At 54.2% G+C, this 23,632-nt stretch overlaps 1 protein-coding gene across 1 annotated transcript; it reads right to left on the reverse strand.

Moving 5' to 3' along the window:
• Nucleotides 1-574: 574 nt before the first annotated feature.
• On the reverse strand, nt 575-23,419 carry BPIFB4 (BPI fold containing family B member 4). Its single transcript, XM_066386227.1, has 17 exons — nt 23,324-23,419; nt 21,294-21,414; nt 20,274-20,348; nt 19,415-19,955; nt 17,602-17,706; nt 16,625-16,768; nt 14,766-14,829; nt 13,901-13,961; nt 13,601-13,692; nt 11,087-11,290; nt 9,695-9,748; nt 8,663-8,833; nt 5,993-6,060; nt 5,445-5,487; nt 4,423-4,486; nt 3,857-3,933; nt 575-1,273 (listed from the first exon to the last, which is right to left on the reverse strand). Exons 2-17 carry the CDS (start codon nt 21,397-21,399, stop codon nt 1,250-1,252), a joined length of 1,893 nt encoding a protein of 630 aa, XP_066242324.1. The 5' UTR covers nt 21,400-21,414; nt 23,324-23,419; the 3' UTR covers nt 575-1,249.
• Nucleotides 23,420-23,632: the final 213 nt, after the last annotated feature.

The raw sequence follows: 23,632 nt of genomic DNA on the forward strand, positions 1-23,632 counted from the left end.
CAGAAGGCTGTTGGGTTTTGTCCTTTTTACCTCTCCCCTGGGACTTAGGATGTACCCATCCACCCTCTGGACCTGGGCAAGTCACAGGCTGTGAACTCAGTAAAGTAGGGGAAGGGGGGAAGGCAGCAGGAAGCCGAGAGAGAGAGAGAGAGAGAGAGAGAGAGAGAGAGAGAGAGAGAGAGAGAGAGAGAGAGAGGAGAGAGGAGACCCTTGTCGTCATCACACAGGAGTCAGGCTAAGAAATCCCACGGGTGGTAGGAAGTCGGATGGTTTTGAACTTGTAGTTTTGTAATCCTGGTGGTCCCCACGTGCTGAGGGATGGTGGGGAAACTGAGGCAAGAGGGACCAGCCAAGGTGAGCGCCAAAGGCAAGCAGTGAGGACTGAATCCAAGGCCCCCTCCCGCCTGCCCACCACCACAGGGCCCTCGGAGGCGTCTGACCGCCGTCCGTGGTGACCCAACCCCACCCTCCGTCCAGCTGTAGCTACAACCGCCAGGCGCTCCCTGCGCAGCCATAGCGGGGAAATCACCCAGACCCCAAGAGAGGGTCCTTCGTGGAGATGCACCCCCCCAACTGCAGGAAGAGTAGAATCTTTTATTGAAAGCTCAAAGTACTCAGCACGGAGTCCAACATGGAGTCTGAAAGGCTGTGTGGGGTCCTCTGGGTGACGAGGTGACAGTCCTCCCCCTGTGGGAGGCTGACCATAGGGCGGACTGGGGATGGACCTGTCTGCTAATAGGAGCCATGCTGGCTCCTTCCTCGGGGGCAGGTGGGGAGAGGGTCGAAGGCAGGGGAGGGACCTGCTGTGAGGGCCCAGGGGACTCGGGGTGGGGAGTGTGGCGGGTGGAGGAGCCCCTTGCGCAGGGACCTGCTGTGAGGGCCCAGGGGACTCGGGGTGGGGAGTGGCGGGTGGAGGAGCCCCTTGCGCAGGGACCTGCTGTGAGGGCCCAGGGGACTCGGGGTGGGGAGTGTGGCGGGTGGAGGAGCCCCTTGCGCAGGGACCTGCTGTGAGGGCCCAGGGGACTCGGGGTGGGGAGTGGCGGGTGGAGGAGCCCCTTGCGCAGGGACCTGCTGTGAGGGCCCAGGGGACTCGGGGTGGGGAGTGGCGGGTGGAGGAGCCCCTTGCGCAGGGACCTGCTGTGAGGGCCCAGGGGACTCGGGGTGGGGAGTGTGGCGGGTGGAGGAGCCCCTTGCGCAGAGCCGGTTCTGCCTCCTTCCAGGGCTGGGCTGCGTCTCTGCCTCTGGTCAGTCAGGTGCTCAGCACCAGGAGGTCCTGGGCGGGGGCAGAACAGAGAGCCCATCAGCGGGTGGGGTGGCTCCTGCCCGCAGCCTCAGCAGGCAGTCGCCTGCCTCTGGACCAGGCAAGTCACATTCTGGGACGCAGCAACTCTGAACAGTGGGGACACTGGAGTCCGAGGGGTCTGAGGATCACCCTGGCCGTGTCATTAGCTTGCGGGGGAACCTTGGGCAAAACACTTTCATCCCTGCCCTTCATCTTCCTCTTCCTCAGAATAAGAGAAGCCGGCCTGAGCTCCTCTCCACACTCCTCCAAAATCCAGTTTCCATAATTAAAAATATCTACGGCGAAATAGCTGCTAAAAGAAACAGATGTAAGCCCGAGGACAAAATAGATAGATACCCTGTAAATTCACACTGACATAAATAACGGAGTAAATCAATAAATGCACGGCGAAGAAGGGACAGCTCTTCCTGACAGCAGACCTCCAACTAATGGACGTACGAGGAATTCTAGAACTAGGAAATCACCACGAGGCAGAGCCCACGGCGACAGCTGTTGCAGGCGGGCACCATGAACGGCCGCCGACGTCAGCCGGGAGGATTGTGAAGAACAGGGTGTTTGCCTCGTCCCCGAGAACTGCCTCCCCTCCCCGCCCCCCATGAGACACTGATCAGTAACAAATTGAAAAGCCAGTAACTTAGCGGAGGAATCGAAGGAACCACCGTCATCACATGACCAACGTCAACGCGTCCAGAAATAAGAGGCTGGCGTCCGGTGCCCCGATGTGGCACACAGAGAAGGACACAGCATCCCCTTGGTGGCATTCTCGCCACCAAGAAATACATAACCCCCATCGCACCCTGAGAAAACAGCCGTCAAATCCAAACGGAGGACCATCTCCCCAGACAGGCCAGACCCATCAGAAAGGTAAAAGGTCTCGAGATACAAGGAAGATCGAGGAACGGTCACAGATTGGAGGACACGAAGGAGGGGTGGCAACCAGAGGCAAGGGGACTGAACGAGGGACATCAGCAGGAGATCCCCCGAATGAGGCCTGTAGATGAGCTAATAGCTTCCTATCAATGTTAATGTCCTAGTTTCGGTCATCATGCTCTGGTTATGGGAGATTCTGGGTGAGTGAAGAGTATTCTGGAAATTTCTGTGCTATTTTGGCAACTTTTCTGCAAGTCTAAAATTATTTCAAAATAAAAAAAAAAAGTTAAAACAAATGAGTAGGCCCAAATAATAACAATAAGAATAGCTACCATTGACAGAGGTCCTCCAAGGCCCTCTGAATCTTCCTCTAAACCCCTGGCTCTCCACCTTTCAGACCCAACACCCCATCTTATATTTCATTACAGGTATTGTGTTACCTCGTTTATTATTATGAAATGAAGTGCATAGATTATATCATCTACTTACACATATATTTTTAAAACTGGTATAGCTCCCTTAGCAAAATGTAGAGAAGAAATCCAAGGTAAATAACTTATAATATAATTATGTGTTGTTGGGATTTTTTTATATATATAAAATATTCAAGCATGATTATTTAGGAAAGGAAAATTCATCCCCATTGACTTCAAAAAGACCCTCAGTTTGGGGAGGGGGCTGCAATAAAGCCCCAGCCGAGGACCACTGGTTTGAGCCGCCTCAATTATTTCCATGCAAGCCCTACCCCTCCCTAGCTGGGTGACCTAGGGCAGCATTCTTTATTATAATGAAGACATGACAGTGATAGACACTTCTAGAAAGTTTCCTATGTATCAGGGACTGTATTGGGCGCTTTCTATGCAGAATCTTATTATTTAATCCCAAAATCCGCCTGATCTTATATAGGCACTATGATTAGCCCCTTTTTACAGAGGAGAAAACTGAGGCTCAGAGAAGTTAAGTGGCTTGCCCAGGGTCACCCAGCTGGAAACTGGCAGAGTCAGGATTTGAACCCGGGCCACTGGGCTCCAGGGTCTTCATTCTTTCACCTCAGGGTGCTACTGACTCCCTGATCAAAACCAGGTTTCACAATAAAGCTCCAGAAAGATTGGAATAAAAACCCAGGGAAACGTTCTAAGCGGTCACTTCTGGGTGACATATACACACGTGTTTGTTCGATCTGTATTTCCCAAGTCCCAGATACTGAGCACATGTGGTTCTTATGATAGAAACAGAGCCCCTCCCTTTGAATTTTAAGGCACCTGCTACGACTACAAATATCAATTACTTCAGGAATATTTACCCAAAGGCCCGTCTTCCCACTGGCTGGGAGAGCTTCGTAAGAACCGGGATCGTACCTGTTTGGTTCACTGCTGTGTCCCCAGCCCCTTGCATATTGTCTGGTACATGGTAGACGCTCAATAAAAGTTTTTCTAATGAATAACATCACAGTTCCCCTTCGGGCAAACCCCTTACTACTCTGAGCCTCAGTACTCCCATCTGTAAGATGGGGACAGTGATATCCAGTGAGGACTAGAGGGGTTTGTGCCTGTGAAAAGCCTCACTGGAGGCTTCTTAGCCCCCCTCCTTTGAAGGAAGGGGTTTTCTGTGACCCCACCCTTCCCTTTCTCCTCCCGATTCCCGGGCATGGAGGGGGAAACAGATAGCTTTATCTCCCCTTACCTCTAAGATGTCGATGTCTGCATTGTTGAAGTCGATGTTAAGGATTTTGGGGAGAGGAACGCCAGAGCCCAGCACAGCTATGGGAGAAAAAAATGAACAGGAACAGCCAGTGTGGCCGAGAGACATCAGCCTATGGAAAGCCACCAGTATTTGCGAGAAGACGGGTTCATTTCTTTGACGTCTCTAAGCCTCCATCCTTACAGTTCCTCCCGCCTGGCACACCCTCCCTCGAACTTGCCTGCCTGCCGAGTTCTGGGCCTTCCTGAGTCACTGTGTGAATGCCCCTTCCTCGAGGAAGCTTCTCCCGCCCCAGGCCAACAACTCGGGGAGGGGCCCGGCCGCACCCCCTGAACAACTCCATTGGAAAAACCACAATAAACAAAGCTACTGGATCTTTGCGGCAACATCTGCATTCCAGAGGCTTAAATACATCCGCTTAGATTGAAGTTCTCAAGAAATGCTATTTGAGGTAGAATGGCTGAGCATTAAATATGCCCGACAAACCAGGAGCCACCCGGTGCCCAGGCCATGTGCCCCCTGGGGGAGGCACAGGCACTGGCTCTCACCATTCATCGCGGGCAGAAACGCCAGGTCAAAAATCTTCCCGACCAGCATCTCCAGGAGGCTGACCTGCGGGGTAAGAATGAGACCTTCAGTCCTAGTTCAGTGGGATCCCAAAGGCTCCTTCAGGCCTTGCCCTGCGGCCCAGAGGAAGAGGCAGAGCTACCCTGGGACGCTCTGGGAGCTGGCAGTCAGCTCCTGTGACTTCAGCACCGCAGAGCCGGACAGCTCCAGGGAGCGTCGGATCCCACTGCTCCCTCTCGGATGGGGAGGTTGAGGCCCCAGGCAGCGTGAGCTCTCTGGTTCAAGGCTCACGGGGAGGCCAGACCTGAAGGAGGGCCAGTCCCTCCTCAGGAGGCACAGAGCACGGGGTCTCCGGTGGATCTTTCTGAAACCACCATGATGTCACTGAAGACCCTGGGGCCCTGTGGCCAACATCCAGGTTTCCATCCCATCTCAGCCTCCATAGGCCTCTGAGAAGGTTCCCTCACCTCTCTGACCCTCAGTTTCCTTTTCATCTGAAAAGCAGGCCAGCCAGCCCTGCTTTAAGGATGCTGTGAAGGTTACAGTTACGGGCAGGTCATGTCAAAATGCCCAGCCTTGAGCTCTGTTTGTTCTACCGATGAGAAAACGGAGGCTCGGAGTGGGTTGGTTATTGCCAAGGTCAGAAGGGAACCAGTGGTCAAGCGGAGTCCCCTGATTGAGTGAGAAAGGGACCCCATAGGACGTGGCTGGCCCCCTCCCCTTGTCACCTTGGAGTGAAGGGATTCGGGCCAAGTGGCCCCCATGGGGGGCAGTCAGTTAAACGAGGACAGCACCACAGGCACAGTGGGCGCTGTGAGGCTGCGCTCCGCTCCTCACTGGTATGGGCCTCCGTCCGTTTCCCCATCAGCGAAAGGAGGCTTGGCGGGTCCAGTGCCGACGCTTTGGAAATCACCAGCCCCCGCCCCCGCCCCAGTTCCCAGCCAGTCTCTCAGAGATGACGTTCCCAGAAGTTCCCACTCTGGGGCTTAAGCTTGGTACTTACATCAAAATTGCCCACATTCGAGGTTCTGAGGTTGAGGCTGGTCCTGCGGATAAAGCAGACGGCCCGTCAGAAGTAGCGGTTGTCCGAGAAGCACAGGGGGCTTGCCCAGCACTAAGCTGGCAGAAGCCCCCCTGCCAGCATCCTCGTGGGGCCCTCTCTTGATCTGAGGGGAGGAGGGAGTTAATAAAAAGAATGGTGGGCTCCAAGTATGGACCACCCACCATGTACCAGACACGATGCCAAGGGTTTTTACGCCACATACATCAGGCTCAAACTGTGGCTGTGCCACCTGCTAGCTGTGTGTCTTTAGCCAAAGTACTTAACCTCTCTGTGCCTCAGTGTCCTCCTCGGCAAAGTGCTTGGATGCAAGGCCTCAGCGAGGTGATTCAAGTAAAGCCCTTAGAACTGTGCCTGACACGTGGCAGGGGCCATCTACCCGCGAGCGATCTAAGCCCTCCCTCGTGTCTCGCCGCAGGCTGGCACCAGACACAGCAGCACCAAAGGGGCCTTTCTGAGGGGCAGGAACCCGAGGCCACAAACCCCCTTACTTGTCCAGCTTGGCGTCGATCATGAGCTTATCGTTCTCCACGGAAAACATGGCCAACAGCTCTGTGTCCTGGTGGAAAGGGAAGGAACATGAAAGGTCACTGCTGTCATGGACCAACCTCCGCCTGCGGAGGGCTCGCCGTGTGCCGGGCGCCGGGCACTGGCCAGGGGCTCCGACAGGGAGCATGTGAGGGCAGGCTGTTTCCTGCTTTTTGGCCACACCTCCTTTTATAAGCCCAGATCACCAGTGACGCTCACCACAGAATGGACTTCTCTCTTCTGGAGGGGAAGGTGTTAGGGATAGTAAATCGCTCATCAGTAAGTCACGGCAGGGCTGGGCCGAGTGAACGCTTCTCAGAAAGACCACTGTCCCAGAAAGACAGTGATTGGCATGGGGTGTTTACAAGCTTCTTGGGGCTGTCTCAGAAGGGGCAGGGTAGCCTGCAGCCTAGGAAACCTGCTGCAGATGAGTCCTTGCAGACGGGATTGGGCATCAGCGCTGTCAATCATAATTGCCCCTCCATGAAGGGGTATAAAAGGCCTCTAGACTCATCCCCCCTCTCTCCAAGCAGAAGCCTTGTTGTAGGAAAATCCCTCTGCTTCCCTGCCCTGTGCCTGCCTCAAATAAAATAAAATAAGTTGATCTTGCGGGGGGGAAAAAAAAAATGAAACTCCTAGCAAACTCAGGTGACGTTATCAGTAATAATAGCAATAATCATGACCGCTGGGATCACGGAGCAGCAGCTCAGGGTGTGCCTGGCAGAGACCCACTGGGCAGAGAAAGCGCTCCATCCATTCAGAAGGAGATAAGTGGAGAGGGAAGACCTGGCCAGATGAAGAAGAGGGTGTGAGAGTGGTCCAGCCAGTGGGAAGCTCACGTGCAAAAACCCTGGGGCAGGAAAGGGGTTGGCATTAGAAGGACAGAGAGGAGGCCCAAGATCGAGGAGGTGACAGCGTTCCAGGTGGCCGGAATGGGATGGAGCCAGGCCAGGCAGGGGGCTGGGCGAGAGAGGGCTCAGGGCTGCATCCTGGGGGGATGGGGAGTCATGGCTGCATTCCAAGCCAGATCAAACAAACACTTGGGCTACTGATGGAAAAATCTCCCCACAGTAGGGGCTGCTAGTCAACAAGGGACTGAATCAGGGCGGCCATCTCCACTCCCTGGGTGAGACGCAGCCCTCCCTCTGAATCTCTCGTCGGATGACGAGAAGCCCCTCGCCCACCATGGGGATCAGCGTGCTCCCACCTCCCGGGCTAGAAGCGGCTCACTGGTTCTTGAGCCCTGGGCAGAGAGACCGGGAAGACAGAGCAGTCCAAAGCTTTGACCACGGAGGGGGAAATGGCACTTCACACAACATACTCCTTTGACAAATAAGTTCTAAGCACCTAGTATGTGCTAGACCCTATGCTAAGCTCCGGTGACCCAACAGTGGAGACAATTAGCATCGCTGCCCAGCAATAAACTAACAAACAAGTGCATTTTGTAACGTTGAGGGTACAAAATAAAGCACAAGAAGCAGAGAGAGAAGGATGGGAAGGGTGGGGATGTTTTAGATAATCAGAGAAGACCTCTCTGGGGAGGTGAGATTTGAACAGAGACCCAAAGAAAACGAGGTATAAGTGGTACAGCTATCTGGAGGAAGAGCATTCCAGGCAGAGAGACTAGCATGTGCAAAGGCCCTGGGGTGTGACTATGCCTGACATGTTGGAGAAAAGATTGAGGTTCTGAAAAGGTGACCAGTGACAATCTAGAACAGGGGTCAGGAACCTATGGCTCGCGAGCCAGATGTGGCTCTTTTGATGGCTGCATCTGGCTCGCAGACAAATCTTAAATAAAAAAAATAATAGTGTTAAAAATATAAAACATTCTCATGTATTATAATCCATTCATTTCCTACCGCTCATGTTCATGGTTGCGGGTGGCTGGAGCCAATCACAGCTGTCCCCTGGGACAACACCAAATTTTTATTGGATAATGCATAATGTACACGGGTCGTTGTATGGTTCTCACAGAATTACATTTTAAAATATGTGGTATTCATGGCTCTCTCAGCCAAAAAGGTTCCCGACCCCTGATCTAGAAGGACTTTGTGAGCCATTGTGAGGGGATCGGTTTATGCTTCAGGATTGATAAACAGCCTTTTGAGAAAGGGAGCAACATCATTGTAAGGGAATGCCTCTCTCTGAAATAGTTGTGGAAATCATATTTGTATCTATCCCCTGCTAGACACCAGGGACAAGAAAGCCAGTACCATCTGTTCAGTTTCCCCTTCTTCCTGTCTCTAGTAGAAAGCATCACACGAAGTAGGTACACCATAAATATTGCTGCATGCATGACCAAGACCTACTTTGCCATGCACTGTGGTATACAACCGGTGAGAATAATAAGAACCAACACTTTGGAGCCCTTACGAAATGTCAGGCGCTGCTCTGAGCATCTTAATACTGCCCTGCTGCCAGCCCCCTGTGGTGGAGAAGGAAACCAAGCCCAGAGACAGGGAATGGCTCGCCCAAGGTCTCACAGCTAGAAGGGCTAGGGGGTAGAATTGAATCAGAACATCTGGCCCCATAGCCAAGCCTGTGGTCGCTCTGGTGCCGACTATGGGGATTTGAAGGAGTCTGTGGACACCAAGAGACCATGTGGTTGGTGGCCCACACCCCCAGACACTCACCACATCGATGAGGCAAATGGTGGTCTCGACGTCATTGGGCTGGGACACCATGACCTCGGAGGTGGCCAACACCTTCACCACAGCCTTGTCCTGCTGCAGCGTCACCGAAGGCGGGCGGGGCACCTGGATCCTGATGGTGAGCGGGCGTGACTCGGGGTACTGCTGGAACACCTGCGGGGGGACACCAGGCCAGACTGAGCCAGGCCCTGGGCGGGGCGGGGTCTCAGAGGGGCTACCTCAGACCCAACAGCCTCACTTAAGTCTTGCGAACCGCTCGTAAGGGCTCCGGCCTGCTGCCAGGTTTGCACAAGGGGCTGCCCTCTCTGAGCCTCTTCCATGGACTGATTGTGAGAGCTCAGTGTGAGGCCGCCAGCAAGGACTCAGGCTCAGTGCCCGGTGCACGGAGATGCTCCGAACCTGGTCCCAAGCGGGACGGGCTCACCTGGACGTTCACAATGCCGTGAAACGGTCACAACTCCACAGGGTTTGGTTTGGTTCTTTACCATGTTACAGACTAGAAAACGGAGGCTCAGAGAGAAGTCGGTTGCCTAAGGTGCTGTGGTTGGAATGTTCTGAGTTGGAACTCAAATTCATGTCTGTCTGCTCCAAGGACGTGGTCCCCCCGCCCCCGGCATAGCCACCATGCACCTGCGTGCATTGTCTCCTTCATCTCCTTTACCCTCCTAGATGTGGAATAGGAGTGAGCATCCTTTATTTGACAGATGAGGCAGCGAAGGCTCAGAGAGGTTGAGATGCTTGCCTGAAGACACACAGCGAGGTCCCAAGGAAGTCGCCAAGCCAGGATTAGACCAGTGCCGGCCGGCCCACAGCTACAGCTTAGGATCTTCCTGCCTCGATCCTCCATGCCCCTCCTCCCACAGGTCTGGCCTCCACGCCTGTTTTATTGTATTCCCAAGGGGTGGGGGGGAGGTGGTCCGAGCACCATACCCCGGTGCTGAGTGCTTCCCTTCCGACTCAGCTCCTGGGCGGAGGGTGAGGATGAACACAGGGAGACACGTCCGCCTCACATACCTTGGGAATCAGGGCTCCCAGCGTGGACGTGGTCAGTGGAGGGAGATCCTCAAACTGCAGGACAAGAAGAGTCGTGTGAGTCCCTGAGGTGAGGGGGACAGACAGGAGTCGCTAATGCAGTGAGTAACTTCTCCAGGCCCTCAGACAGCCAGTGGGGGCGTCTTCTCCCACTGAAGGACCCCAGGGAGGCCCTACCTGTCTAATGACAGCCACCGCGTAGACCACGGTAGCTGTTCTGTGGTTAAGGGGACAAGGCCGGCCACAGGCATGACATAGAGAGCAGAGGGCAGGACCTGACTCCTCATAGTTTAAAAATGTAATTCTCTACTAAAACGAGGCGGGTGTAAGTGGGTGCATGGGCACAACCCAGTGCCCACCAAGTGCACGACTCGGCCACATCCACAAACCACCTACACCGTTATTTAACTTCTTCTTTAAATCGACTTACTTTGTGAAACCTCAACCACTAAAACATGGAAAGCCAGTACCACTTGACAAGAGATGGCAACTGTAAAACGAAATGCAACAAAACCAGGACAGTGCCACCACGCCCTGGGCGTGGGCATTGCCGTCGGTAGGGGGCTGTGGGGGTGTGTCCTGTCCTCTCTGAGTTAAGATCAGGTCCTCAGAGGTGCAGGAGAGGGTTAACTATATCACGGCCCCACATGGTGGTTTTTTAGAAGACATCCTCTTCTTATGAGATACATGCTGCCGGTATGGAAGGAAATGCCACGATGTCTCTGACAAACTCGAATTGTTCAACAATAGATAGATAAATGATTGATAGATTAGTAGGTAAATTAGATAGGTGGATGGATGGATGGGGGTGGGCGGGTGGATGGATGGATGGATATAAAGCAAATATGATGAAATATTAACTATTGAATCTAGGTAAAGAATATTTGGGCACTAATTGTGCTATTTTGCAACTTTCCTAAAGGCTTGAAATTTTTCAGAAATTTTGGAGAGAAATGACTCTGGAGCACACTTAAGAATATTTCATTCTTATGTACCTTTTAGTTACTTAGTATGCGTGTTTGCCAGGTGACGGGAGTCTAAGCATTTATACAGAGATACATATAAATGAATATATAGTACGGCTTTTAAAAAAAGATTGGGATAAAACTAGATAAACTTGAATAGCGAGAAGCTTCCTCGCCATATGATTTCATGCTGTTTAACGCCATGTCTGTGAACCATCTAGGCACCACGCTTCGGTAAACACTGACATAATCGGTACACATCCCTTAGCTGGAGATGAGTCAGGGGGTGGGCTGTCTATGGTTCTCATTTTAAAGCGACTTCCCCAAGGCCGTGGGGCCGACAGGGTCCGTTGGTATGAAGCTGTTTGCTGTGCAGCCTGCCTCACCCCTAGATGGCGCTGTGACTCACCATGCCGTCGGTGATGTCGATATCCAGTGCCCCTTGCTTCTGCAGGAGTGTCAGCACCGAGCCCAGGAAGTTGGCAGAGATGGCCAGCTGGGAGTTGGTGTTGTCGCCCATGGGGGGTAATTCTGGCATCTTTTGCCTGGGAGCCATGGCTGGACGCCCCAGTGGATAGTCAATGAGCCCTCCTCCAACTTCCCCCACCAGAGTCTGGGAAAGCAGAGAGGAAAGGGGTCAACAGAGGAGTGAAGGGTGAAGAGTTGAAGAAGGAGGCTGAAAGCTGGGGTGAGGCCCTGGATCTGCCTCCAGGCAGCCTTCCTTGATTAAATCCACTGGGTCTGGGTGGCCCCCGGATCTTCTGCAGTTTCTGATGGAGTGGGATCTCTTGCAGTTTCCACGTTATAACCACTTAGAATCAGAGCTATGCTATATCACCACGTATCTTAAATACATGTATGACATAGATCAGGGGTCCCCAAACTTTTTACACAGGGGGCCAGTTCACTGTCCCTCAGACCGTTGGAGGGCCGGACTATAAAAAAAACTATGAACAAATTCCTATGCACACTGCACATATCTTATTTTAAAGTAAAAAAACAAAACGGGAACAAATATATTTAAAATAAAGAACAAGTAAATTTAAATCAACAAACTGACCAGTATTTCAATGGGAACTATGGGCCTGCTTTTGGCTAATGAGATGGTCAATGTGCTCCTCTCACTGACCACCAATGAAAGAAGTGCCCCTTCTGGAATTGCGGCGGGGGCCGGATAAATGGCCTCAAGGGGCCGCATGCAGCCCGCGGGCCGTAGTTTGGGGACCCCTGACATAGACAGTGCCGCCTCACCCCTGGCACAACGGGTGGCATGTTCATGCACCTGCGCAATACACACTGGTGTATCGACTCGCTAAAGACCAGACTCTTCTCCATGGCCTACAAGGCACTGTGTGGTCTGACCCGGGTGCCTCTCCACCTCGCCTTGGGCCACTCTGTCACTTGCACCACCACCCCTACAGAGCAGCCACCAAAGCCTTGTCAGTCCCTGACACCACCTCAGCACCCCCACCATGGCGCCTCCCACACACTGTTCCCTCCCCCACACTCTTCTCTTTTACGTCCCATTCATCTGGCAGGTCTCAGCTAGTGTCACCTCCTTCAGGAAGCCCTCCATGACCTCCTCGGGTACATCGTACCCCTGCTTTGGGCTCAGACAGCCTGAGACCTTCTTTCACAGTGAGCATTGATCTATATGCGTACATTTATTTGAGTGCTTCTTGGACGGCCTGTCCCCTCCAACTGACTGCAAGCTCCATCAGGACCGAAACCTTGCCTCGTGTACCTCTGCAACGCTGGCCCCGCCCGGAGCCTGCCACACAGCAAGTAGCCGGCAAAGAGCTCTTGAATGCCTAGCGTTTATGGATATACTAGGTGTACATGTAAGCGTGAGCAGAGGTGGGCTGTGTACGTGAGAGCTGGGTGTGCACCTGCCCTCTAGATCTGATGGAGCAAGGGGGGAAGCACCCGTGTTTGTGCAGCCCAGGGAAGTGCTTTTAGGGCCAGAGTCAGTGGTGTGCTGGGGCCAGCTCACAACGGCTCACATCAGCTCACAAGAGCCAATTCCACACCTCTCTTCCCAGCTCCGCGTCCAGTGAGTCATGTTGGCAGCTCCAAACTGGCCATGGTGGGAGTATTTATACCATGGAAGTCAGCAAGTGCTACAAATCGGGACTTTTTCATCGTAAGAGCCGGTTGTTACGCTCACCAGCACGCAGCTGGCCTGACCCATTCCTCTGAGCCCGAGCAGTGGCTCTCGTAGTTAGAAGTCAGATGTTGCTTGGGTTCAGATCCCAGGTTCACATTGATTAGCTCTGTGACCTTGGGCAAGTGGCTTAACCTCTCTGTGCCTACGTTTCCTCAGTAAGAGTGCCTACCTCATATGGCTTCTGTAGGGTTGCCCTTGGAAACATGCTTGGCACCCAGTAAGCACTTGAGAAGTGTTTTTAAACACTGTTCCTAAAAAAAGGCCTCGCCTGACCACAAAGGGTCCTGTTCACGTGGTTGCTTCCCAGGCACTCAGCGGAAGCCCTGGGGGCTCTCAACCCCACCCTTGCCTGTGGGGAGAGGGCCGCCCCACCCCCGAAGTCCAGGGGGAGGGCCGCCCCCAACCCCGAAGTCCAGGGGGGGCTGCCCCCACCCCCGAAGTCCAGGGGGGGCTGCCCCCACCCCCGAAGTCCAGGGAGAGGGCCACCCCCACCCCCGAAGTCCAGGGGAGGGCCGCCCCCACCCCCGAAGTCCAGGGAGAGGGCCACCCCCACCCCCGAAGTCCAGGGGGGGCTGCCCCCACCCCCGAAGTCCAGGGAGAGGGCCGCCCCCACCCCCGAAGTCCAGGGGAGGGCCGCCCCCACCCCCGAAGTCCAGGGAGAGGGCCGCCCCCACCCCCGAAGTCCAGGGAGAGGGCCGCCCCCACCCTTGCCTGTGGGGGGAGGGCCGCCCCCACCCCCGAAGCCCAGGTACTCACGTTGAGGTCCAGCTCCAGGAATTCCCCAGTCACAAGCGGAAGGCTGGAGAAGGTATACTGGACACTTCCTAGTATCCCCAGAGGAACCAGAGCTGCAAACAAAGGTGAGGGGTCACAGAAAGCCCCCTTCCCCGGATGCCTTCCTTCTCTGTGCCCCAGGGGTCAGGCAGCAAGCCTCCAGCTCCAGACACCATGGAAAGCACAAGAGTTGTGGGTTCGAATTCCAACTCTGCCTCTTCCTTGCTGTGTGACCTTGGGCAAGGTACTGTGCCTCTCTGTAACAAAGCGGGAGAAACTTACAGTTCACAAGACCCAGCTGGTCGTTGACAAGACCCAGCACGACGTCCACGACGGGGCAGAGCTGTAGGAGAGAGAGAGCCGGAGTTCTGGTCATCGTGCGGAGGGTGGAGGGCGGCGGGGGGCATGCGCGGGTAACAATTGACACAACGGTGGCGCTTGCTGACGTGCTCCGTGCTTGGCGCTGTCTTCCCCACCACCCCACAGGGGGGTCTCCCTCCTAATCCCCATTTCACAGACGGGAAAACCGAGACTCGGAGAGGTGATGTGACTTGCCGCACAGCTTGGGAGTGCCCGAGCTGGGACCCCAACTCGGAACCGTGTGGTTCTCAAGCTGCACCTCCTGATCCCTTCACTAATCTGTCCTCCGTGTTCCTCAGGGTCCTTCCCAGACCCCAAGAACATGCCCCAGCCCCCTGGCTCCCTGATCCCTTCACTAATCCGTCCTCCGTGTTCCTCAGGGTCCTTCCCAGACCCCAAGAACATGCCCCAGCCCCCTGGCTCCCTGATCCCTTCACTAATCCGTTCCTCCGTGTTCCTCAGGGTCCTTCCCAGACCCCAAGAACATGCCCCAGCCCCCTGGCTCCCTGATCCCTTCACTAATCCATGCCTCCGTGTTCCTCAGGGTCCTTCCCAGACCCCAAGAACATGCCCCAGCCCCCTGGCTCCCTGATCCCTTCACTAATCCATTCCTCCGTGTTCCTCAGGGTCCTTCCCAGACCCCAAGAACATGCCCCAGCCCCCTGGCTCCCCCCATTCCTTCTGGGTCACCTGCACGCCCACGGGGACGGAGGTTGGACTGTGGCCCCTCGGGTCTGGGGAACGTCTGTGTTTCTAGCTGCCCGCCCCGGGGTAGGTAGGTTCTTACCAAGTCAGGGAGGACATTGGCCAGGACTCGGTTCACTAAGTTGTCCACGAGGTTGGGGAGAAGCCTGAGGAGAGAGGAGCAGGTGAGGAGGGGCCCCCCCGAGCTTGTCCACACCCAGGGTCACAGCCTGGGCTCTGTCTGAATGGTGAGAGCCCGCCAGTGCTGGAAGAGTGCTCTGAAAGCTGGAAGGGCAGTGTACCTTCTCCCTAGACCTAGCCCACGGGACACTCAGGCAAACTGACGGACTTTCCATTCATTCATTTACTCACTCAACAAACAAATGCTTCTTGAGTTGTACAATGAGCCAGGCCCAGGCTGAGATGGCCTTGAATTTTAACTGCAAGTGTTGTTCCCTCTTACTCACCCACCCCTCTGCTAGTGGACTCTTTGTTGCAGCGTTGTGTAATCTTCCCAAAGGGAAAATGAATGATTAATGTGTTCTATATTCAAGCACCTAACACCGTATCTAGTGCATAGTAGGAGTAGGTGCTCAGCAAATGTTTGTGGAAGGGAGGGAAGGAGAAACAGAGGCCAATAATTTGTATTCAGGTGGTCCACAAGAGAAAACAAGTTGCTGGTCTGAGAAGATGAGGATGTGTGATCTATTCTACAGACAAGAACACCGAGGTCCAGAGAAGGGACCCAGCGTGAGTTCTAAGTGTATCACCTAGCAGGTAGTTAGGGGAAAAGGAGATTTCTTTTTTTGTATTTTTCTGAAGTTGGAAATGGGGAGGCAGTCAGACTCCCGCATGTGCCCAACCGGGATCCACCCAGCACGCCCACCAGGGGGCGATGCTCTGCCCATCTATTGCAACCCAGAGCCATTCTAGCACCTGAGGCAGAGGCCATAGAGCCATCCTCAGTGCCTGGGCCAACTTTGCTCCAATGGAGCCTTGGCTGCGGGAGGGGAAGAGAGAGACAGAGAGGAAGGAGAGGGGGAGGGTTGGAGAAGTAGATGGGCGCTTCTCCTGTGTGCCCTGGCCAGGAATCGAACCTGGGACTTCTGCACGCCAGGCCGATGCTCTACCACTGAGCCAACCAGCCAGGGCTGAAAAGGAGATTATTGCTGAGACACATAGATGGACAGACAGACAGACAGACTTGTAATGCCCGTAGCTCTTTCCCGAGGCCCCTCGGTGATGAGCAGACACAGGAAATGTGGCTGTCCTAGCACAAAGTGTCACTGACAACGTGACCCCTTAAAAATTGGTCCCTCTCAACCTCACTGACACTGTCCGGCCTGTGCTCCCCCACCGAGGTTGTAGTTGGCCATCCAGTGCTGTGCCCATTTGACAAAGCAAAGAATTTCTTGAGATAAAAACCCTACTTAGGATATTTCCCCTAAGCCTACTATGCATTTCGGTCTCCTTTTTTAAGTGGATTCATACCTCCAGGGTCCTTGTCTTGGTTCCGGTTTTCCTTGGATGACAAGGCCCATGAGAACGCACATGTGTGTTTACCCATGTGTGCGTACCTGGGCACGTGTGTGTGTGTGTGCATTGAGGGGGATGGTTTGAAGTTCATCTGTATACATTCAGGGCACAGCCTGCTTTCTTCTCCTTCTGGGAGTTACTCAGTAGACCCATGGGCGCACGTGTGAGATGTATGCAAAGGGCTGTTCGTTATAACCGTATTTGTCAGAGCAGAGGGTTAGACAAATCACCGCGTCCAGCAACAGGGGCCTGGGCCAATACAGGGTGGCCCCTCCAGCCAGATGATGCGATAGCACGCGGCTGTCATTGGAGCTGAGGTTCCAGTCACAGCATGTTTCCAGAACCTCTCCTCTTACCCATAACGGTTTGACAAAGACAAGCCATCCGAACATTCCCCCAGGCCCTCCGCCCCCCACTGGTCCTCACCCTCGCAGCAGCTTGACTTTGATGCCCCCCAGGAGGGTGTCACAGCGCTCGATGACCAGCCTTGGGTAGCCTGTGCGGTCCATGGTCAGCCGGACCTTGGCCGTAATGTTCACCTCCACGGCGATGTCCAGGAAGCCAATGAGACTGGAGGGAGGAGACCGCGGGGCCAGGGAGACAGACGGTCAGCCCCAGCCCCCGGCGGCCCAGCCTCCCCGGCTGGCCTGGCGTCTCCCGTCCCTGCTGCCCTTCCCCCCTTGCCGCTAGGCATTTATTATGCACCTTGCTCACCTCTGGGGGTGGGGGAGGTCCCAAACTGGAAGACTTCCTTGGTCCCTAAAAGTTATCTGTGAGCAAATCTATGTCCCCCTTCAATTTGTGAGGACTTCCAAGACCGGGAACAGGTGTCAATAAATGACCTCTATGTATAAAGTTTGGTTTCCAAGGTGACTACCCAATGACCTAACTTTAGAGACATGACCTCAATCCATAGGGAGAAATCAGTGCAGAAGTCCCCCCTCTGAGGCCCTCTGGTAGCCGCCCACCAAGTGGCAGACACTACCCAGGGAGGCCTCTGCTTGCCTTCCCTCACTGGTGGCCACAGCCACCTGGAAGAGGAGATGTCATTGTGCCTATTACAGGTATTCAAGACACCATGCTTCAGTGACATGAGGGGACTGGCTCAAGGTCACACAGCCTAAAGGAGAGTCAGGATTTGAACCCAGGCTGTCACCTGCCACCAGCCTCCCAAACCTTAACCATTACACAGGCTACCCTCACTGCGGACAGGGACCTGAAGATGACCTACCTGAGCCCAGAGGTCTAAGCCATACACTTGCTGGCAACACATTAGACCTCATTAGTCCCCAAATGATGGACCAAGTGGCTGAAGTGTAGGGAAGGGAAACAACCTGCCCAGGGTCCCCCCCCCCCAAGGGACAGAGGGTGCTGCCGTCGCCTCCAGGGATGAGGGCACACACCTCTTCCCGTTGATGGCCACGCGCGTGTACAAGTTCAGGTAGACGCCTACGCCGGGCAGGAGCCGAACAGACACCCGCGGGAGGGTCAGCTCCACAATGCGCAGCCTGCAGGGGACCCAGAGCAACGAGAGAGAGTGGTCACCCCCACTGCTGGCCCTGCTGCTCAGCCGGAAGCGCCCTCTCTCATCTCCCCTTCTTCTGTGCCCCGTTCAGTCCCCCTGACTCTGAAGAGGCCTGAGGTTTGGGGCTAGAACTCGAAAAACACAAAAGAAAAGCAAAGAAGGCCATGACCCGTGCTCTCACTGCCCAGAGACCCACTCTTGACATTTCTGTGTATTTCCTTTGCTTTTTTTTTTTTTAATCTAAAAATGCCATTCCTTTGGCTTGTCCCTGTGGCTCTTTGCCTGGTTCCATCTTACACATTCTCAGATTTCAGCTCAAGGTCCTCTTCCTCCAGGAAGCCTCCCCTACCTCCCCCACTATACACATCAGAGGCAGATTAAGGTCAGTTGAGGCCTCCGGCACAGAAGAAAATGTTGGGCCCCTTACATTAGAAAAAAGTGTAAAGTTGGGGTTTTGTGGGGCCCTTCAGGAGTCAGGGCGCAGGGCGCGCCTGCCATTAAATTTTGCCTATGATACACATCTTTATTTCTCCACGAACTCTCGGCCACCTTGGTAGTTGTATGATTGTATCCATGTTTCTTTATCGATGCCCATACACGCGCCAGCCTGCAACCTCTATAGACAAGAACGACATCTTTTCTTGGCTAACATCAGGCCGTGTCTCCAATGCCAACACGGTGCCCAAACCATAGGAATTCTAAATACAGTGTGTCTGTAAAGTCATGGTGCACTTTTGACCGGTCACAGGGAAGCAACAAAAGACGATAGAAATGTGAAATCTGCACCAAATAAAAGGGAAACCCTTCCAGTTTCTGTAGGATGATGTGGCAGCATGTGCACATGCGCAGATGATGACGTAACACCGTGTATACAGCGGAGCAGCCCACGGCCATGCCAGTCGAGATGTGGGCGGTACAGAGGAAAGTTCAGTGTGTTCTGTGGCTTGCTAAATTCAAATCTGTGACCAAAGTACAACGTGAATATCAGTGCGTTTATAATGAAGTGCCACCACATAGGAATCACATTACTTGGTGGGATAAGTAGTTGAGGGAAACCGGCAGTTTGGTGGAGAAACCCAGTTCTGGTAGGCCATCAGGCAGTGACGAGTCTGTAGAGGCTATACGGGATAGCTACCTAAGGAGCCCTAAAAAATCTGTGCGTGAGCCCACATCGAACTGCACTGAATAAGTATGAAACCGGGAGAGTTTTCCTTTTATTTGGTACAGATTTCACATTTCTATCGTCTTTTGTTGCTTTCCTGTGACCGGTCAAAAGTGCACCATGACTTTACGGACACACTGTATTTGTTGAGTTAAAGATTGAATATGAGGGACAGGCTGGGCTGAGTTGAAATTATACTAGTATATGCTCTATATGATTTTAAGTCTTTGGGCTTTTCCCACATAAACTCTCTTACTATGACCATTCTACAGGTGGGGAGACTGAGACTGAAACAGAGTAAAAGAATATAGAAGATTGAGCTGGGACACAAATTCAGGACTAATGACAAGACCCAAAACCATACAACCAGAGACTCTCAAAACACCCAGTGCGAGGCCGAGGGCAGACCCTGAAGTGGGCAAAGCTCTGAGGACCAACCCTCCTCCAACTCCAGGCCTCGGGGAGCGGCCAGCCCGGCTTGGAGCCCATCCCTGGGGGGCTTGATAGGGAGATCCCAGCACCTCCTTACCCCGTGATGCCCTGCACCGTGTCCAGGATGCCGCCTTCGCCAAGCACGCCCAAGACTCCCCCTCCTCCGAGAAGTCCTCCGTCGCCAAGGAGACCGCCTCCGCCAAGCAGGCCACCTTGGCCCGACAGGATGCCATCCGCTGCCAGCATGCCGCCAGCGCCCAGCAAGCCGCCTGGGCCCAGGGCCCCCGTGGCCACACCGGGTGAGATCGCCCCCGGCCGCAGCTCTCGCCGGTGAAGCCTTCGGGTGGTCCCCGCGCGCTCCGGCTTGGCGGACTTGGACCGCCTGAGGTCCCTGCGGCCGCCGTCCGCGTTCACCGCGCTGCGGTAGTCGTAGTCGCCGCGTCGGAGGTCCCTGGTGTTCCCGTCAGACTCGAGGACCTCCCCATACCGGTATTTGCCCCCCAGCTGAGCGGTGTTGTCATTAGTTTTGACGTGACCATACTTGTAATTACCGCCAAGCTGGTTGCCATTCGGATATTTTGGGGGGGGATCTCGGACATGGAAGTCGTTGTAAGGAACACCACCAGCGCCGCGGGGGACTTCAACATTTCTGAGGTCATTGTAAGGGTGCCAGCCGCCACCGCCACCATCCCCACCGCCACCGCCACCCAGCAACCCCCCACCACTGCCTCCCAGCAACCCCCCACCACTGCCTCCCAGCAGCCCCCCACCACTGCCACCGAGCAGCCCCCCACCACTGCTGCCACCACCCAATAAGCCTCCCCCAACTCCACCCAACAGGTCACCGCCACCCCCTCCACCCCCACCACCGAGCAGGCCCCCCAGAAGGCCACCTCCGCCGCCTCCACCTCCACCCCCTCCCAGCAGGCTCCCCAGGAGGGGCCCGCCGCCGTCACTGCCGGCTTTACCCGCGGGCACCTCTCTCAGGGCGGAGTGGAGCACGTGGCCCTGCAGCAGGGAGCCGGAAATGGCTGCGGAGAAGCGGAGGTGGGTCAGGGGTTCCTCCCTCTCTTCCTCCTCCTCCTGCTCCCAGGAATCCCCTAGGAGCCCTGCTTGGCTCTTTGGGTCCTGCTGTCCTGCTTTCCCCCAGGTAAGATGCCCAGGTCAAAGCGGCAGACTCCTCCAGACCTCTCCGGCCAGACATCGTTAGCTGCTGGCTTTGACCTGCTCGCATTTCAACTGGATTTCAACAGCAGTCAGCCAAGCCTTGATACATTTTCTTCCTCACCTTCCCTTTCAAGTGTTCCACACTTTACAGCTTAAAAAACTTACTTCCTCATGCCTTCTCCCAACTGATTCCTGGGAAATACTGTAGTCAAGGCTAGAATTATTATCCCCATTTGATGGATCAAGAAATTGGAACCTGTGACACTCAGACAGTAAATTATCTCATTTTTGACCCTCATAATAACCCTGGACGGGAATTGGAGCAGGGAGATTAGAGGCAGGAGCAATTATAGCTCCCGCTTTCGAGAGCTCTCTATGTACCAGGAGTTGTGCCAAGTTTTCAAAAGACCCACTTGTTTAGTTCTCATATCAGCCTTCTGAGGTGGGGACTGTAATCACGCCTGTTTTGCAGATGAGTAAACTGAGGCTCAGAGAACTCAAATCATAGACTTAAGGTCACACAGTCAATATTTGAACCTTAGGAAGACTGACTCCAGGACCCCAGCTCATAATCACTGCTTTCTACTGCCTCATTGTCAAGTCCCCAACGTAGTGTTTGGCGCGTAGTAGGTGCTCAGGAAATAATAGCAGCTAAAAGGAAAGAGGAGAACTAAGGTCCAGAGAGAAGTCACCTATCTACCTGATAAAGGATCTACCGGTGACGTAGAGGGTCCTTGGGAGCTTCAGAGTTGGCAGGACTGCCTTACCCGCCCCAGTGCCACCTCTACCCTCTGCGGTGCTGGACTCACCATTGCTCAGCACGTCTTTGGTAACCCTGAGGACCGTGTTTGTCTCTTGACGAATGCCACACACGGCTGCCACGGACAGAGCAGCCACACACCAAGCTGTCCACATGCTGGCGCTGCTTTCCTGCTGAGGAGACAGTTGTCAGGTGACCGTAGCTGGCCACCCCCACCCTGGTCAGCAGCTGGAGCTAGACACCTCCTTCCAAGAGCCACATCCGGACGCTGAGGCCCAGAGACTGGGGAAAAGGACCCCAGGTCACACAATGGGCAGAGTCCAGAATTTGTGATATCCCCGTCTCAGTTTTTCAGGTTGAAATTAGTCCAGGGACACAAAGCAGACCCATTAGCTAACCTGACCCAGAACATAGATGATTGATTATTTCCCAAGATGAATTTTTTTAAACGAAGCCTCGGGGAGAGGGTCATGGAGATTCCAACCAAAACAGTGAACTGGTTGCAGGCAGGTTCTGAGAGATCTCTCCAGCTTCCACTTTATTCATTTATCCATCCACCCATCCATTTATCCACTCACTCTTCTTCCTCCAACCATCAGTTCTCTCCCTCTTGTCCGTCCATCCATCCATCCATCCTTTCATCTGTCCTTCCAGCCATCCTATCATTCATTCATCCACTCATCCATCTACTCACCCAACCATCCATCACCCCCTCTTCTTCCATCATTATCCATCTATCTACCATGATCCAACAAGCCAACAAGCCAATGAATCATCTATCCATCCATCCATCCATTCTTCCATCCATCCATCCTTCCCTCCATTCTTCCATCAGTTCACCCGCTTGTTAACACATTCGTATAGCCACCCTCACACGCTTCCATCCGTCCTGCCTGCAAGCACCCTCTCCCACCTCTTTGACAATCCCGCACCATTTGTTTAAGATAAAGGGCTCTGGCTCAGAGCTTCCTGGGTTGTAATCCGTAGGCAAGAGACTTTACCTTTTTGAACCTCTGCTTCCTAATCCTAACACACTCCATCAGGTGGTATGTCGTAGGCACTCAATAAACAGCCTCTCTTGTTATTGTCTCGGGACCATTATCTCAGATCTCCAAGAAGTGGGTCGTGAGTTATGAGACAAGGGGCTGAGATTGGAGAGGAAGAGCCACGTGTTTGAACGAGCTGGTAGGCCTTTAGGAAACTATTCTGCTGCCTTCCTGCCCTCGCCCACTTCTCTCGTGTCATCGTCCCAGTTCACCCATTCACCAGCCTCAGAAATCGCCACCTCTCACCTGAGCCAAACTGAAATTGTTGGCTTCGGCCCCTTCCTCTCTTATTCACCCTCTTCCCTCTTTCCTGCCCCCATTTCTCTTAAACTTCACTGAGCCCCCAAGTTTTACTCCTACCCTCTGTGCCCAGGACAGTATCAGAGGCACTCATTTATACTAGAATATGAAGGACTAATATGTGTAAGAATTTTTTTTTTGGCCCTGGCTGGTTGGCTCAGTGGTAGAGCGTCGGCCTGGCGTGCAGAAGTCCCGGGTTCGATTTCCGGCCAGGGCACACAGGAGAGGCGCCCATCTGCTTCTCCACCCCTCCCTCTCTCCTTCCTCTCTGTCTCTCTCTTCCCCTCCCACAGCGAGGCTTCATTGGAGCAAAGATGGCCCCGGGCGCTGGGAATGGCTCCTTGGCCTCTGCCCCAGGCGCTAGAGTGGCTCTGGTCGCAACAGAAGCACGCCCCGGAGGGGGCAGAGCATCGCCCCCTGGTGGGCAGAGCGTCGCCCCCTGGTGGGCGTGCCGGGTGGATCCCGGTCGGGCACATGCGGGAGTCTGTCTGACTGTCTCTCCCCGTTTCCAGCTTCAGAAAAATACAAAAAAAAAAAGAAAAAAAAAGAATTTTTTTTTCTGGTCCTCACCTCATTTTAACCCCACTACCCACAGTTCTCTGTTCAAAGAGGTATCACCACCTTCGGTTAAAAAGATGGGCACCAATGAAGGGAAATCTGGCATCAGCAAGTGGCAGACCTCAGCCTGCCCCGGTCAGTCCAGACACTGACAATGGAAGAGGCTCCTTCTTACCCCTGGGAGGTCCCTGCAGCTCAGACTTGGAAGCCTCGTTCACTCGGCCCTCTGCTTTGGGCTGAGTCTGGTCGCAGGCCCTTATATTGCAGTGGGAGTCTGAGTCCAAAACCCAGAGAGGGAAATACCGTGTAATTATGAGAGACCGGAATCCAGATTTGCTTGGCAAATTGGGCACTGAGCCCCAAAACCACAAGCGTTTGCGGTTTGTGGCTAATTCCCAGAGCTGTGTTTAGCCCCGGATGGTGTCACATGAGCTGGGGTTTATCAGCCCCTGGTCTAGGCATATTCCTGGGGACCCCAGCTAGG

The sequence above is a fragment of the Saccopteryx leptura genome, chromosome 5, assembly GCF_036850995.1.
Source record: "Saccopteryx leptura isolate mSacLep1 chromosome 5, mSacLep1_pri_phased_curated, whole genome shotgun sequence".
Lineage (NCBI taxonomy): Eukaryota > Metazoa > Chordata > Mammalia > Chiroptera > Emballonuridae > Saccopteryx > Saccopteryx leptura.